General features: G+C 40.7%; 1 protein-coding gene across 7 annotated transcripts in view; it reads right to left on the bottom strand.

The window, feature by feature from the left end:
• The window catches only part of CTNND2 (catenin delta 2), a 985,037-nt gene that overhangs the window by 312,389 nt on the left and 654,347 nt on the right, over positions 1–18,301 (bottom strand). For 3 of the 7 annotated variants that reach the window (XM_066243686.1, XM_066243666.1, XM_066243694.1), the window contains exon 10: positions 92–154. The exons of the other annotated variants lie outside the window; for them this stretch is intronic. In XM_066243686.1, the coding sequence (XP_066099783.1) occupies positions 92–154 (63 nt within the window). The remainder of the gene's footprint in view (positions 1–91; positions 155–18,301) is intronic. 7 annotated transcript variants of the gene reach the window in all.

Here is an 18,301-nt window from a genome sequence, read left to right on the forward strand (position 1 = left end):
CTCATCTAAAGAAACGAGGGCTATGATCTCAACACAAACTACATGTACAAGAAGTCCACAATATATGTTTGGCATAAATGTAAATACTTACAAGAAAGGTGCCTCTGTTTGCAAGTGCTGCCACAGTTCCTCTCTAGACCTGCACTTCGGAACCCTGCAGAATGGTTTGCACAGGTGTAAGCCCTCCCCCTCACAACAGGCGGGACAGCATCACTATCACACTCACGTCACATAAACCAAAAGGTAGAAACATTCAAAAAGTAACATGTCTATTTACAAGCGACAGAATACAAAAATTATACTAATGATTAAATAAGACATGGAACCTTGAATTGCATGATATGTTAACCCTGGAAATAGTAATTACGTAAAAATTATTTTCAAAAGCTTCCATGTTTATAAACTGTTGACATTCACAAACATTATATTTCATTACTTATGAATTCCAAGATGTAAACAAAATCTTCACGATGGACTTATATGAAGTTTGTATCTAACCATTTAATTTTGAGTTCACTTTACACTAATGTAGGGATTAACTAGCATTTGTTTCTGCTAGAATAAGTTTCCCAAGGTGAGGCTGTTTTTACTTTTATTTTGCTCTCAGACAAGAAGTACAAGCAAGCATGGTAGTATATTTTCTACATTATTTCTAAAGTTCTAACAAGCAACTCCTAATTTATATACCCAAAGACTCATACCTTAAGTAATGCTTCTATATGTAGTTTATATGCATTGGCTAATAACAACTGATGAAATACCACACATAACACTATACAACCTGTCAGGTACATTGTTGTATTTCTATATACCTATTCTTTGTACACATTTAAAGGAAAACAGTATAAAAAATCCAGCCATTATAATACTTGGACTGTGAGAATTCTCATGCTTCTATAGTTTCAGATTTCTGGCTGGACTGATTTTTATTCAACAGGAGGATAATAGCTTATGTAATGTTCATTAAAAAAAATACAGGATCTTTGTTTCAACACATGGTGCCATCAGAAGCAGTATTAGAGAGGATCAAGCTCTTTTCTCTCATTATACTTAGGAAACCAAGCTCTTTGGTTTCCGAATCAGAATACCATCTGCCACCTGCCATTCCCCCACCCCCACCCCCACCAAGCCAGGCTTCTCTCCCATCCCCCTGTCACATTGGCACAACACAATCAGGCTGACAAGGGTCACCATCTCAGGGCCCAGCATTTGACATACTTCTAGACTACTTCTCTAAATTTTTTGGTTGGCATTATTGGATTATTGCAACCCAATCCTTAGACTTATTATCAGAAGAAAGCTTAAAATAGCAGGAAAAATAAATGACAAGAATCAGTAGAGAGAAAAAGTTAACCAAATAATAGTTGGTGTAAATGCCATGTGGATCCAAACATTAAAATATTTACCTACATTAAATTGTATAATGTGTTTCCAGGAAGTAACCTACTAAATATTACACATTGGCACTTGGCAATAAAATACAAAATATGTAGGAGAATAAAAGAAACATGCTAATCATTGCTGTCACTATGACACTACCACTATTTTTCAAAAAGTTTTAGCAATGAGCCACAGTATGAAATATTTGCACAGCAATTCAGTTTATATACACCAAAGCACACACATAAATGTATGCATAATATATTGGGGAGAAAATGGTAGATGTATTTTGATAGGTTCTTTTCTGTTCTCTTAGCCTCTACTCTGTTCTGTCTATTAAATTATTTTCAAAACACTATTCATAACCAATAAAAGTATTTGATTACCCACTAAGGGGTCACAATTGGTAGTTTATGTATATACAAGTATATATGTGTATATGTATATATTAAAATGTGAGAGCTAGATAATCATGCATACCCACTCGTTACATACACAGTATTGTATATAAAATATTGTTTGACAATTTGGGTACTACTTAGCTTTAAAAGCTAAGATTAGATTGAGGGAAAAAAATCCTTTCTTTTGTGATTTTAATTTTATTTAAATTCCTGGTTTACTCAGCGTTTTCCCCTTTCCATTCCTACACACACACACACACACACACACACACACACACGAGACACGGTTTCAGAGACAAATGAAGATGATGAGAATAACATTCATATTGATAATACTGCCTACATCCATTTAGACACTAATCTCAATTCTCAGATGGGCCCCCGTGGCCTTATGACATATTTTATATTCAAATGAAGAGGGAACAATGGGCTTAGGTGATTCACGGGGGCAGATCATGTTGTCCTTTGGAGTATCTTATGTCGTCTGCAAATTTGTCTCCAATTACCAGGTGCATCCCTACCAAGAGCTTGTTAAATGAGAAATGAGTGGGAGGTTGAAATAAAAAGACAGAGAGGAAAGACTTTACTCTGAGATAGGAACCATCCCTTTTAACATAAGGAGAAAACTCTTACTAGAAAAGAGACAAATTGTGTATAATACTATGCTGAAGCTGTTTGCAGAATGCAAACTAAAATATTCTAAAACTCTTTTTCTCTACAGCTATAAGTTCCATCTTCTAATAAAGATATGCAGTTATAATTTTTAAAATACCAGTTCTAGATGAGAAAAAAATTAGCTTAGTTTACACTCAAATTTGTGGATTATTCAGAAAATACAGCAATGTAAGACCATTTTCCTGACAAAATTATGTCATTGTCACATCTGATCCCTCACCATCTACTGTGAAGAACACTCTTCACCCACTCAATTTATTTTATACCTATCACTTAAGATATTGATTTGTTAGCATTAAATAGCTGGAGATGTTTGATAATATTGTTCCTCTGTCAGTATCTAGATTTTTAAAAAATGTATTATTTTGGAAAGGTAAATACTTCTGTGTTTACATCAAGATTCATAATAAAAATAAATCTTAGACTCAGACATATATACACATACACACAAGTCTACACATACATACAAGTCTGATATCCTTTTCCAAAACACTAAGATCAAACTTTCTGTACTATGGGAAATGAAACCTATTCTGTTCTATTCTATTATTCTATTCTTTTTTTTTTTTTTTTTCATTTTTCTGAAGCTGGAAACAGGGAGAGACAGTCAGACAGACTCCCGCATGCGCCCGACCGGGATCCACCCGGCACGCCCACCAGGGGCGGTGCTCTGCCCCCCAGGGGGCGATGCTCTGCCCATCCTGGGCGTCGCCATATTGCGACCAGAGCCACTCTAGCACCTGGGGCAGAGGCCACAGAGCCATGCCCAGCGCCCGGGCCATCTTTGCTCCAATGGAGCCTTGGCTGCGGGAGGGGAAGAGAGAGACAGAGAGGAAAGCGCGGCGGAGGGGTGGAGAAGCAAATGGGCGCTTCTCCTATGTGCCCTGGCCGGGAATCGAACCCGGGTCCTCCGCACGCTAGGCCGACGCTCTACCGCTGAGCCAACCGGCCAGGGCTCTATTCTATTCTATTCTATTCTATTCTATTCTATTCTATTCTATTCTATTCTATTCTATTCTATTCTATTCTATTCTATTCTATTCTACCTTTTAAATGCTGGTCATAATCCTCAAATTGGTTTTACTATTCACTCAGGGGTAATCCACAGTTCAAAAAGAAAACTGCACTAATCCAATCATGCTATAGATGTCTGAATTTGATCTATGAGATAAAATGCAACAATCTTATATAAATATCATAGAATTATTATTATTCTTTTAATGAGGGGAGGGGAGACACTAAGACAGACTCCAGCATTAGTCCCAACCGGGATCTACCTGACAACCCTCACCCAGGGCAAACATTTGCAACTGAGCTATTTTTAGCACCAGAGGCAGAGGCTCCAGGGAGCCATCCTCAGTGCCCAGGGGTTGATGCGCTCAAATCAATCAAGCCATGGCTAAAGGAGTGGAAGAGAGAGAGGGAGAGAAGGGGGAGAGGAGGGAAGGAGAAATATATGGTTGCTTCTCCTGTGTACCCTGACCAGAAATCAAACCCAGGACTTCCACACACCAGGTTGATGCTCTACCACTGAGCAACTGGCCAGGGCAAGTAATAGAAATTAATTTTAATTACTTAGAATCCTTCCTTACTAAAGGGCTTTCTTACTAAAACATATTTTGGCAGAGTATCTACTTTTACATTTCAGAGGATATAGCATTATACTTATGAGCACATAAAGTCAATATCATTTAGAGCAGCATCATACCTGGGGCCAAATCTGGGCCACCTTCTGTTTTTGTATGGCCCATGAGCTAAAACCAATTTTCACAGATGAACATTTACAATAGACTGGTGCTAGGAATCACTAACTTTGAACCCAAACTAGGCAAAATGTTATCTACCCAAAATAACCCTATTCTTATTGATAGACCTGTATTACAAAACACTATTCTTATTAACATTTTACTGTATTTTGGATTTCATTAATAATAATTTTGTGGAAATTTTTTTCCTTTCCTTTTATATAAGTATGGGCATAATATTCTTTTTTTTTTTTTTTTTTTTTTTTTTTTTAATTTTTTTATTTGTTCATTTTAGAGAGGAGAGGGAGAGACAGAGTGAGAGAGAGAGAAGACAGAGAGAGAGAAGGGGGGAGGAGCTGGAAGCATCAACTCCCATATGTGCCTTGACCAGGCAAGCCCAGGGTTTTGAACCGGCAACCTCAGCATTTCCAGGTCGATGCTTTATCCACTGCGCCACCACAGGTCAGGCGGGCATAATATTCTTGATTTGCCTCTTGGGGTATGAAGTCTAAAATGCTATCTGACCCTTTGCAGAAAATGTGCTGACACAAGCATTAATTAGAGTGTCATTTTTAAATTGTTATAACTAATGTAGACACTCGTCACTCATCAACCCAGACAATGAGGTGGCTGAAACTTGAACCACACGCTGGTGCCCAGGTGAACGAGCACCAGGAGTGTGACTGACGACGTGCAGGAGCCCCTCCTCCGCTCTAGGTGCAAAGCTGTCCCCTTCATTCTAGGGAAACCTGTTGCTCTCAGGAGGAGTCCCTTCCTTTAGCCAAAACACTCAGATGCCTCTGCTAGAAATACCTTTGCTTTTGTTTTATTAAGAGCCATAAACTCAAGGGAAAATTCGGCTTTTGATTCAGTGAAATTGCTTTTCCCTTAATTCCCACGATGTCATGGAAAGGTGCACAGAGCTGCAATGAGAGGCATTCTACTTAGTAAGCATCTCAGTAAAATGAGGAGTTCCTGTCTTCCTCGCCACAGCGTTCTGAATAACCGCCACTTACGGGCCCAGACAAATGGTATTAGCAGCAACCTCATGCTCACTGCCTTTAAGAAGTTCTAATTTGCTTTTGAGTTGACATAGTATAGTTCCCTCTGCATATGTTTTCCAATAGATTATTTTTTCTTACTCTATCCTAGTAGATAATAAGTTTCCCTAAAAAGATGTTTTTCTCTTTTGGGTATTATGATTTTAAAATTGAGCACTGGAAAAACACAATTTGAATAAATACATAGATTTTCTGGGGAGTAGTTATGGTTTCTGCTTTTAATTTTCACCATGTTTTACACCGTGCCTGTTCTGGCTTCACTCTGTCCTCTCCCACCCCATCAATTCCTCTCTGTGAACACATTTAATGAAAAGCCTTAAACAGTAACCTACATCAATATTCATCACTCATTCTCATATTAACTAGGGGGTGAGTCAAGGTATATTTTACTGGTGTAATCACTGACGGTGCTAATTATCCTATAGGCAATATTTTAAAACTAACTGAAAATCTTAATTTTCACATGTCATATATTAATGAAAGTCTTGTTCTTAAGACCTTTGGGTTTACATATGTGTGGTGATTTGGGCCCTTATTTTTTGTTGATTAAATGTCTTTTTTACCAATGGCTAGTAACATTTTCTTATAAAACTATCATCTTATCAAGGTCTCATTTCACCGTGAGGCTCATCAGTATAAATGTTAGACAAGCCAAAGGCAGGAGAACAAATGTTCAATATGAAATTAAACACAGAGTTTAAAGAGTAATTAGAAAGCAAACACATTGAAACAAATAAAACAACTACCACAATAAGCTAGTTGATAAAAAATGACAGTAACAAAATGTTAAAAAGTTCCTAGAATGAGATTTTGTCAAGGTTTACTTAATGTGGCTTTGCCACATAGATTAAATAAATATGATCTATCTGGAAATAAATTATAAACTCAAATACATCAAGTCTGATAAGTAATGATTATCTTCTCTTTGTGTAATATGTTATAGTTTATATTTGCTCTTAAGCTTCTGATGAAAATAATGGTTTTTGTCCAAGCAAAGACTTTTTGTTGTTGTTAAACAGTTGCGTTTCAAGGGCAAAGAGTAAGGCAGGTATAAAACTAGAGTTACAAGAAAGTTCTAAAAAAATTAAATATTTCTTTGTCATCAGCTAATGCACACTTCAAAAATCTTTCAATTGGAAACATTTTGGGCTTAACAGACATTTTGTCCTTGAAGGGTGTTCTACCACCTTCTGCAATCTCATTATGGCATAGTGCTGGTAGAGGGCTAATACGTATGCATAAGCTAAGACAAGTGTGAGAGCAGGTGTCCTTAACAGGGCTTCCTAAGTGCTGAGCACCATTACAAGTATTTTATGCATAAATCACTCAGTTAAATCCTCATATAACCCTATAAAGTAGGTGGTAATATCATCCCCACTTTACAGAAGGGAAGCTGAGGCACAAAGATAGGAAGGAGTAAGTGACTAAAAGTCACATAGCTAGCAACAGCAGAGACAGGATTCAAACCCTGGCATCTTGTACCAGATGAGGCGCTTTTTATCTTTTTTTTTTTTTTGACAGAGACAGAGAGAGGGACAGACAGGAAGAGAGAGAGAAGAGAAGCATCAATTCTTCATTGCAGCACCTTAATTGTTCATTGATTGCTTTCTCATATGTGTCTTGCCCAGGGGTCTACAGCAGACCGAATGACCCCTTGCTCAAGCCAGAGACCTTGGGCTCAAGTTGGTGAGCCTTGCTCAAACCAGATGAGCCCATGCTCAAGCTTGCGACCTCAAGGTTTCGAACCTGGGTCCTCCGTGTCCCAGTCCGACGCTCTATCCACTGCGCCACCATCTCGTCAGGCTGGAGGTGGCACTCTTGACCCCAGCATTGTCTCTTGATCCACTGCTGATTAGTGGTGAAGTTAGAGCAGGAGCCGGGCTCTCTGAGCCTTGCTCCAGTCATCTTTATACTCAAGCCAGGGGAAGAGTACACTGAGACAGATGATACTGATGCACCAAGTTCAAATCCCGCCTCTGTTGATTCCTCGCTGTGTGCTGGGCTCTTTTATGAATGCCTCCTGCTTCTTAGTACCTTCAGTTACAAGATGGGTAAGATTTGACTCCCCTCTCTGGGTGCTCTGGTAATAAATGAGGTTCCATTAATTCCAATGACTTTCTAGATTTTTAACCAAGTAGATGCTCAATAAACATTACTTGCCTCCCTTATACTACATAGCTTCAACTTTTCTCTGTTCCCTGCTTCTTCATAAACTCCTACATTCAAGAGAAACAATAATCTGAAACAATTACAATTGACTAGATTTCAAATTAATTGGGATTCTATTTTGTGCCAATATGCTGGGAATGCACTGAACAAAATGTATTTTCTGATGACGTTTTACTAATGTGCATTTCTAATCCATTTAATGACAGCAAAAGAAACATATATTTTATAGATTGCTGGATACCTGATTTTAATTTCCAGAGCATCCATTACTTGCATATAATCTAGAAAATATACTTTAAAATAGTCTTAGCTGTTTCTTTGAAACTCAAAAACTACTGTATTTAGTTATATAATTATTTTATATGATTTGACTTTCTAGAAAACAAAATAATGGTGAATCCTAAAAATACACCAAAAAAAAATCACATCTTAAAAGTATAAAACCATGTACAGTGGGCTATAAAATGCCCCCTGACAAGATATGTTCAAATCCTAACTTCTAGTACCTGTGAATATGACTTATTTTAAAATAAGACCTTTAAAAACTCAATAAAATTAAGAGTAATAAAATAAAATTATCCTAGATGCTCCTGGGCTCTGAATCCAAAGACTGGTTTTCTTATATGAAAGATGAGAGGGAGATTTGAGACCTAAAGAGACCGTGTGAAGATGTAGATAGAGATTGAAGACATGCAGCCACAAGCCAAGGAACACCTGGATCCACCAGCAGCAGCACCTCTCCCAAAGCCTCTGAAGGAGGTATGGCTTTGTGGATGCCCTGACTTCATATTTCTGGTCTCTAGAAAGTGAGAGAATAAACTTCTGTTGTCTTCGGCCAGGGATTCTGTGGTAATTTGTTATGGTGGCCCGGGAAACTACTACACTATGGGTTTGAAGAGGAAAATCAAAACATGGAATAAAATACTCTCTGATGTACAGAGTAAGTTGAAAGTGCCCCCGCCTTGCCCTGGTCGGATGGCGCAGTTGGTTAAAGCACCGTCCTGAAGCACAGAGGTTGCCAGCTCAGTCCCTATCAGGGCACATACAGGAACAGATCCGTGTTCTCTCTCTTTGCCCCCTCCTTCTCAATAAAATAAATAAAATAATATTTATTTCTTATAAAAAAGGAAGTGCTCCTTATGTTTATGTTCTTCCTGGAGCACTGGAGCATTTAAAAGTAATTATATGAATATAACTAAGCATAAAATTCAATAGGGATTTGGGTTCTATAACATCAGGAAAATATAAATGCTTAAGACTATCACATTTATTAAGAACAGAAGTAATTTTTTTTCTCATCTTACACTTTTCTTGGCTAAGAAAGAGTAAATAATTTACTTAGAAAAGAAAACATTTTGAAATCATATGTTAATTTTAAAAATGAAAGAATAGTGGAACATCTTTAGTTCCAGAAACGGCAGGGGCCAGTGTCTAAGAGCTGCATTAGCTGCAGTGCAGCTGCTCTGGTCTATCCACTTCTGTGCCACGTGACCTGGGGCACAGCAGCTCCAAGGACACTCTTGTCCCCAGCCACCAACCTCACGAACCCCTCTGCCTCTCAGCCGACACACACATCAACAGCTGTGCTGCAAAGCCTCTGTCCTCACGTTTCCATAGTGCACCGTGTCGCCTGTTTTCTTACCAATCACCTCCACTCCAGTGCCTTCTGTTCTGCTCCAGCGCCTTCTTGAAACGGCCCTGCATCCCCCAACTGTCCTTCAACACTGATGTTTCCTTACCTTCTCATGGGCTCAGTGCCCTTTATGCCACACCACCCAGTTAACTCTGCCACTGGTGACAAGTGACGTGTAAATTCAGTGTTTCTTCCTGGTCTTCATTCCACCCAGGCTTCTTGCAACACTGATGAGCTTTCCCTCTCTCAAGTGTCTGCCCTTGAACTATCTTTGTCTCCCAGCTGCCTCTGACTGCCCACTGGGCTTCCCTCCTAGGCCCCGTTTCCTTTCCTTTACTTCATTTATTCAACAAATATGCATGGAGCACCTATTATGTTCCAGGCATGAAAACAGATAGAAAAAACGTCCTTCCTCCATGGAGCTTGCCTTCTATGGGGGAAGCGAGCGGGGTGGAAGACATGAAGGTATGTTCCCTAAAGAGAATGGGCCGGGAAACAAAATGGGGAAAGCAGTGCTGTAAAAGCTAGTATTCAGGGGTGACTTTGATAAGGAGGTGACATTTGAGGAAGGTCATGGCTGCTGTCATAAAAGGAGACAGGCAGGGGCAAGTACTGAAGTAGGGAGGCTCATCAGGAAGCTTGAGATGTATGTGCGTGCGGTAATTAAAGCCGCACGTTTTATTGATACGTAAAGACACATGCAGCCCCATGTTTATTGCAGCATTGTTCACAGTGGCCAGGACATGGAAACAACCAAAAAGCCCATCAATAGATGACTGGATAAAGAAGATGTGGCACATATACACTATGGAATACTACTCAGCCATAAGAAATGATGACATCGGAACATTTACAGCAAAATGGTGGGATCTTGATAACATGATACGAAGCGAAATAAGTAAATCAGAAAAAAACAGGAACTGTATTATTCCATACGTAGGTGGGACATAATAGTGAAACTAAGAGACATTGATAAGAGTGTGGTGGTTACGGGGGGGAGGGGGGACTGGGGGAGGGAAAGGGGGAGGGGGAGGGGCACAGAGAGAACAAGATAGAGGGTGACGGAGGACAATCTGACTTTGGGTGGTGGGTATGCAACATAATTGAACGACAAGATAACCTGGACTTGTTATCTTTGAATATATGTATCCTGATTTATTGATGTCACCCCATTAAAAAAATAAAATTATATAAAAAAAAAAAGCCGCACGTTTGGAAGAGCTCAACAGGGGGACAAATGAGGGACAGAGATGAGGCTCAAGGACTGTGCCTGGGGCACCTCTACACTGATACATTCTCTTTATGTGATTTCTGGGACCTCGTCTCTTGGTTGCCTTCTCTGTCATAGGACCTTTCTCTGTGTCCTCTGCTGGTCCTCTCTCCCAGCTCGACCTCTCAATGATGGCAGCCCCTGGACTCATCCGGGGCCGTTCCTTGTTTCCCTTCCCCCCTCTCGTGGGGCTTCCGTATCATCTCAGGACTTCAGTCAGACAACAGTGAAGACTGAGGTGACAATATCGTTTTGTTGTCCAAGCTGGGACAGTTCTGAGAATGGGATGGAGTGACGTAAATACTTACGATGGGGAACAGAGGCATACAGTGGATTGTCTTGGGCATTCGAGAATGTATGGCTGCTTGATTCTGCAGTATACAAATGCCTCTTGATATTATGCTGCCAATTCAGAACTCGCCCAGTCTCCCAGATTTGGCTACCTGTGCCACTGGGATTCTCCATTCAGATGTCTGTGGAACATTTCAGACTTAACATGAGTAAACTGTGTGTGACATCACCGCCAGAACTGTTCCTCTCACCATCTCTGGCATATCAATAAATGACAACTGCAATTATGCAGAGGACTGGGGCTAGAGCCTACATGACACGTCAATAAAGTCTGCCTCCTCTGCCTGTAAAATATACCTGCACTGACCACTCCTTACTTCCAGCCCTAGACAATAATGGCCCAAGCCACAGTCATCTCTATCCCAGATTTCTATGACAGCCTCCTCACTCATCTCCCTGCTTCAAATCTTGTCCTTTTGAGTCTACTTTCTTTATTTAAAAAAATTTTTATTTTGATTTTGAAAGACAGAAAGAGTGAGAGGGAGAGACAGGAAAGGAGAGAGAGGGTGAGAAGCATCAATTCGTAGTTGTTTTCACCTCAGTTGTACGCTGAACTTCTCCTACATGCCTTCACCGGGGCCAAGCCAGTGTCCCCTTGCTTAAGTCAGTGACCTTGGGCTTTTCATGCCAAAGACCTTTTGGGCTCAGACTGGTGAGCTTTGAAATCATGTGGACATCCCTCTACTCAAGCTAGCAACCCTATGCTGACAACCCCGTGCTCAGAGCCAGTGACCTCAGGGTTTTAAACCAGTGACCTCAGCATTTTGGGTTGATGCTTTGTCCACTGCAATATCACTGGTGAGGTCTTTTGAGTCTACTCTCAAAACAGCGGTCAGAATTACCCACCTCCGAGCTCAGTAAGATCCTGCTACTCCCATGCTTAACCTCTTCAAGCCTCCTCAGAGGAGGACTCAAAGCCCCTGTCCTGGCTGCCCTCAATTTAAAAGTTGGATGTCTCCAATTACATAAGTTATTTCTGCCTTTCTCCTTTCATCTCTACAAGCAGCATTTTATGTGAATTTCAGAATATTTAAAATCTAGCAATATTTTATTGCAAATGGAAAGGGACACAGGCCAGCAGGTTTTAATGATCTACTAAAGGCAGACCAGGTGCCAATGTAGTGAAATGACCGATGTCTTAGTCTACTCAGGCTGCCACAGCAAAGCAGCATACATTTGGTGACCTAAATGATAGACATAATTTGTCACAGTCCTGGAGGCTGGGGAGTCCCAGATCAAGGTGCCAGTATGGGTGGGTGCTGGTGAGAGCTCCCTTCCTTGCTTGCAGACACTGCCTTCTCACTCTGTCCTCATGGGGTGAGGGGAGAGAGAGCTCTGGAGTCTTTCTTCTTTAATAAGGACGCCTGTTCTATCAGATTGGGGCTCTACCCCTGTGACCTCATGTAACATAATCACCCATTTAAAGGCTCTATCTCCAAATACAGTCACATTGGGGTTAGGGCTTCAACACATAAATTTTAGGGACACTGAATTCAGTCCATAGTGAAAGATTCAATTGTTTACCTGCAGTTTATGTCTCACACACTCAAATGTGTTCACTTGTGCCCCACAGGCCTCCTCCTTTCCCTGCCCATCCTTGGTTTCATCCTGCTTGAGCCCCTAAGATTCTATTAACCAGCCCAGTCTCCTCCTCCTGCAGGCCCTGTCAACGGTGTGTCTCAGCTCCCTAGACACACAACAAGCCAACAGGGAGAGACGTGGATAGCGGGTGGGGAAAGGCTCCCTCCTGACCACGGCGGGAGCAGGTGCAGCAGCTTGGCATTGCCCCAAGAGTGGCAAGAAAACAAAAATGGAAAAGTAAAACCCATCAGTATTTGTCTTCTTTGAAACAGTATGTAAGACGTCCACCACCAGCAAAATCCTCAAGATAAATCAGAATTAATGAACACGTAGCTAGCTGGTGGCAAAAAAGAAAAGATATTGTATCAAACATTTCATCTTTTTGGCCTTTTAACAGCAGCTCTTTGCTCCTGGAGGAAACGTTTCCTTCACCTTTCAGAAATAATTACACAAGCCCAGTAAATTCCAGAGGAGATAAGTCCTGTGAGTGAAAGGAAAGGTCATGTATGTTTACAGTGCTGGCTATAAAAGGTTTGGGTAAGCCATGTTTCAGAAGTTCATGAAATCCATCAGCTTTTATAAAAGGTTCCTTTAAATGGCTAATATTGTTATCCCAGGAGAGGTGTTAGCACTGCTGAACTCAGACAATCACAGGAAACAGTATTCCGTGGAGCAAAAGGAAATCAAGACAAGTGTGAATATCTGAAGGGCTCTACAGAACAATGTTGACACTTGGAGACAGAATCTGTCTTCCTATCACGGGTACTACTAGCTCCCGAGGGCTGCCAAAATACCATAGACTGGGCAGCTTAAACGACAGCTATTTGTTTTCTCATGGTTCTGGAGGCTGGAAGCCCAAGATCAAGGTGTCAGCACATTTGGCTTCTTCTGTGGCCTCTCTCCTTAGCTTCCAGATGGTCACCTCACTATGTCCTCACATGGTCTTTCTTCTGTTCATGAGAATCTCTGGTGTGTCTTTTATGCTCATATTTCTTCTTCTCATAGGGCACTAGTCATACTGGATTGGGGCCCAACTTAATCGCCCTTTTAAAGACCCTATGTTCAAATATAGTTACATTCTGAGATACCGGGGTTAAGTCATCCAAAGCATGAATTTTGGGGTGATGCTTTTCAGCCCATAATACAGTGCCTAACATATTTCTCCCAAATTTAGTAACCTGAAGCAGTAATCATTTCTTTTGCTCACAATCTAATTTTGGAAGGGTTCAACAGGGATAGTTCATTTCTGCCCCAGGCATGGGGAGACTGGGCTGTGGCTGGAGAATCCTGTCTCCAGGTGGGGTGTCACCATGACTGGCAAGATGGTACGGCTGGCTCTCAAGCGTGCACTCAGTGTGGGTGGGAGGGTCATGGGATAGGGAGCTCAGGACCCCTCAGCGTCATCAGCCAAACTTCACGGGTTCTTGGAAGGAGGCAGTTGAAGCCTCCTGCCTATCTTCTTACCTTTCTACCCCAACACCCAGTAGTGTGGCTGGCATGAAGCAGATGCAAAACATACTAAACATTTTTGGTTTTGTTTTCATATTTAATAAGCTTTATTTAAGAGCAGTTTCAGATTTATAGCAAAACTGAGAGGGAAGTACAGGAATCCCCTCTCCCCCCTGCCCCCACACATGCACAGTCTTCCCCATTATCAACACCCCATCACAGTGGGACATTTGTTACAACTGATGAATCTATGTTGACACGTTATTACCCAAAGTCACAGTTTACATTAGGGTTCATTCTTGGTGTTGTACTGCCTATGGGTTTAAACAAATGTATAATGGCATGTATCTATTATTATAGTGTCATACAGGTCATTTCCTTGTACTAACAGTTCTGGTTTTTAAATGCTCAAAGAAGGCATACTTATTAGGAAGATTCAAGATATTTGAGTATTAATATACTCTCCCTTACAGAAAAAAACATCTGATTTTAAGGGTGGTATGGGCTGGAGGATCATGCATCCTTTCAAAAATGCATTCTTTTAAAGGCACCTTTTAAAAGGTCCAAGCCCCCTTCAGATGCACACTGTGGCCTTGGTTCACAGAGGACCAGCAGAGCCCTTTGAGCTCAGCACCCAGATGCATATACTGCTCAGGTAGGACTGCCGCATCTTCCCACAGGCACCAGGAATCAGCATTCACTCAGGCCACCCAGCTGGGGATAATTCACATCTTTTTCCCGAAGCTATTAATAGTAATAAAAACTAGCCATTCATCAGTACATCTAAGCCTTACATTTAATATTTATAGAACAATGAACCATGATTAAATTTAATACAAACAAATTACTGATAATACTTTTTTATCTTTAATTGGTATATAACTTTAACTATACAACCTTAACTAACAATTTATGTCCCTGCTACTGTGCTGTCCTCATGATAATATATCTTTCTTTGCCCGAGATCTTTTACTTACAACTCAGAAAACCTGTGTTAAAACATGCTCCAACTAGCACTCTTTTTTGCTCAGATCTTTTTAAGGTACAAGAATGAGAAATTAAGATTTAAAGTCAACCGAGCAAGCTCACCTGATTTAACCCTCAACAGATATTCTTAAAATCCTCCAAAAATGTTGTACCCTTCACAGCCCCCGTTCTTTGCCATATTTACCTAAGAAACTTTGAGTAATTTTTAACCAGACTGCTTAATCCATTAGTTAACTTTTTAAGAAAATCCTATGATTTTAGTAAGATAAAGTATGGGTGTTGTTTCCCTCTTGTATTGGAATTGAAATAGCGTGCCCATGCCGAATGTGCAAATAACGTTTGAGGACTGTCTACAGCGTAAGAAGTTTATTAGATCAAAGATGTGTATTATTTCCCTGCCAGTGTGAACACAAAAAGAGGGTAGGCGATCAATGAATCTGGAACTCAAAATAAAGAGGCTGATTTAAAGAAATACACCTTAGGTTATTCTGAAATTTCTAAAAAATATAAAATCATTTAATCACACAGAGAAAATATTGAGCTACTTTCTATAAAAACCAAAAAAAATGAATTCCTCACAGTGAACTGTGGCAGTCCTCGAGGTGTGGCAGTCCTTGAACATGGCCTCATGGATCTGTTTGCCTCCTCTGCTCAGGATGGAAATGTTTCCTGGTCCAATACACATGTAACGATCCCTTCAAAATGTAGGCTATGGAAACCTCCATCGTAAAAGTGTTCCTCCAGCAGGGAGGTCCCTTTACAGAAGAAATAAAGGTGGGCAGGTTCCCACTGCCCTAGAGACGGCTGGGCAGCAGGGCCTGGGCCCCGCTGCTCCCCTGGGGCAAGGTGGGTCTGGGACGCATCAGGCATCCTAGTTGCACAGGAACCTTTAGCCCAGGCATGGCCAACATATGGCCTGTGGGCTGGATCCAGCCCACGTAATGAGTTAGGGGGCCCATGACTAAATTTTTAATATTCTCCGCTACTTTAAAATCTCAGCTACTCAGAAGCAGAAGTGTCTTTGATTATTGGAAATTGAGATATATAAGAAGATAGTGATATGTGGAAAAGAATTCCACGTGTGACTAATCTAGGGTTAACTTCCAATAATTGGTCACATGGATTCACAATAGTTCTTTATTTTTTTTAAAAATTACATTATATAGGTTTACAACTTTTGTACTCGTCTGTACTCGTTATGAACTGCTTGACATTTAGCGGAGATGTAAAACCCACATTCTTTTAGGCGGAGTTTGCCAGTGCCCACCCAAGGTCAAACAATTCATTATTTTTGTGGTCAAGTGTGCTGAATCAAGTGGCATTGTAGCATAGCCAATAGATGCAGTTGATAACTGAAAACGTGTCCAGGCTGTTTGTAAAACGAAATAATTGTTTTATTTGTGATATAACCCCTTCAAGCTCATTCTATTAATTAAATATTATTTTGATTGATTATGATAGTTTGGATATTTATACAATATGTAATATTTTATTAAAATATATTTTTATTAAAATAATATTGTATATTAAAAACTTTTTTCATTCACTTACATTTATTCATAAATAAATTGCATAATAAAATTTTGTTTACTTAAACGAATCGTTTTTGTATTTAACATTTTTTAATTTTAATATTTTGTCCGGCCCGTAAAAAAAGTTTTCTTTCTAATCTGGCCTGGGGGCAAAAACTGTTGACTCTGCCTGCTTTAGCCCCATAGTGAGCATGCAGAACAGGTTTGTCCTCTGTACTGTTTGATGGAATAAAGGGCCAGCACAGAGCTGGTAGCCCTGGTGCAGGCAGAGGGGATGGCAGACAGGTGGCTGTGACGGTTACACAGGATAGATCTCACTACAGTAGTTCTGGGTTTGCTCTTGGCTGGAAGCCTGTCTCCACTGATGGCTGAGAATTGAGACAAGGTGACAACAGACACTAGATATGTGCTTCTCTTCTGTGACAAGAGTTTAACCTGGCAAGGACTCTCTCCTTGGCTTAACGTTAGTCAAGGGGGCTCCTCTGAGCCCTCGACAAATCCAGTTTTGGTAAGAACCTTGCTAAGTCAATTTGGAGAGAACTTCCAACCTCGAATATCTGATCAAATTTCTCCCATTCCACTGCCGCGCCAGGAGGTATATGATCACCAGGACTGCCTTCAGTGAAAATCCTGTCCAAGAAGCCCCCTTACCCTAGATGTCTCCTCTGGTTAATTTTATATCTACTAATCCCCCCAACTCTACTCCTGGCTATAAATCCCCACCCGTCTTTGCTGTACTCAGAACTGAGCCCTCTTCTACAGCGAGGTCTCCTTTCCCCCAGTGCAGTAGTTTCTGAATAAAATCTGTTTCTATTGCTTTACCCACCGTACAGCTCCGGTTCTCTCTGCCAGGCCCAAGGGCAAAGGTTTTCTTGAGCAAGAACAGAGGAGGACCAAACCTTACCCTGCATCTGACTCTTGCTACAATCTCACACATACTTTTAACCTCCTCTACCCCACACATGTACATCTGCCCTACGTCCACCCACTGACCCAGGGGGCAAGGCCTTCTGCTTGGTGAGTGGTGTTCCAGTTACAGACTTCACATATTTGTCTCCTGTGAGCCGCACAACATCCCATTGAAAGAGGAATTACTATTCTCACTGGTGTTTACTTCTGTTTCTAATGCAGGTGGCGGAAGAGGCAAAAATTAAATTATGCCTAAAAATAACTACTGAGGTATAAAGTGGCTGTTGTTACCTATAGATTAAATCAGAAGATACTATTGATACTTTAGATCTAGGTTGTAACGATTAGAAGGGAAAGTCACATAATGTGTACTGACTTTTTTGTCTGATTCTTGTGTGAAGTAAAATGTACATTGTTTCTAATGCTCTGTTAGTCTACTTCCTCCCCTGCCCCCTCATTCTGCAATGTATTCTTAGGAGTGTCATTATTATTTAATTTGGGGGTGACTTTGCATCACCAATCCTTGAGTTTTAGGAAGTACTGGAAATATTCTGCAACTCTTAGGCTATTTAGGAATTTTAGGAAATATTAGAAGGTAGGTGCTGAAAAGCATTAAGGAAGAACACACCTTATACCCTTTGTGCAATGTAAACTCACAACCTGCTTTGGGTTTCAAAGGAGAATTTTTGATGTGGAGACAGTATAGTGTGACAGCCAAAGTGTATTCATGGGAAAATAGTTCTGACAGAAAGGGGAAAAGGCTTGGAATTCTAAAGAGAAACTTGGCTTTGCAAATCCAACACAAGCACAGGCTTGGTTTAGAGAAGTTGCAAGAGTCACAGACCTGGGAGAAATGCAAGCTATAGTCATGCAGGGAGGGGAGAAGGCCAGAACTCTCTGGACCAGAAAGAAGAGTTCTGGAAAAGACTAGAGGACAATACCAAGAGTATAGGATGATAGTGAGAGGTGTAAATCCATAATTTCTATCCCTTTAAGTGTAGGGTCCCCCAAAGATGTCCCCTTCTTCTCCCCAAAGAGTAGAAAGTGGCTACTCCACATCAACTTGGTGTGACAGCAGCAGAACAAAATGAAAGAAGGTGCCTTTAGGCAGAGGGGCCAGAGATGAGGTTCCCTCCTCTTGCTCACCCCTATGCTCAC

Source organism: Saccopteryx bilineata, chromosome 1 (assembly GCF_036850765.1).
Source record: "Saccopteryx bilineata isolate mSacBil1 chromosome 1, mSacBil1_pri_phased_curated, whole genome shotgun sequence".
Taxonomy (NCBI): Eukaryota; Metazoa; Chordata; class Mammalia; order Chiroptera; family Emballonuridae; genus Saccopteryx; species Saccopteryx bilineata.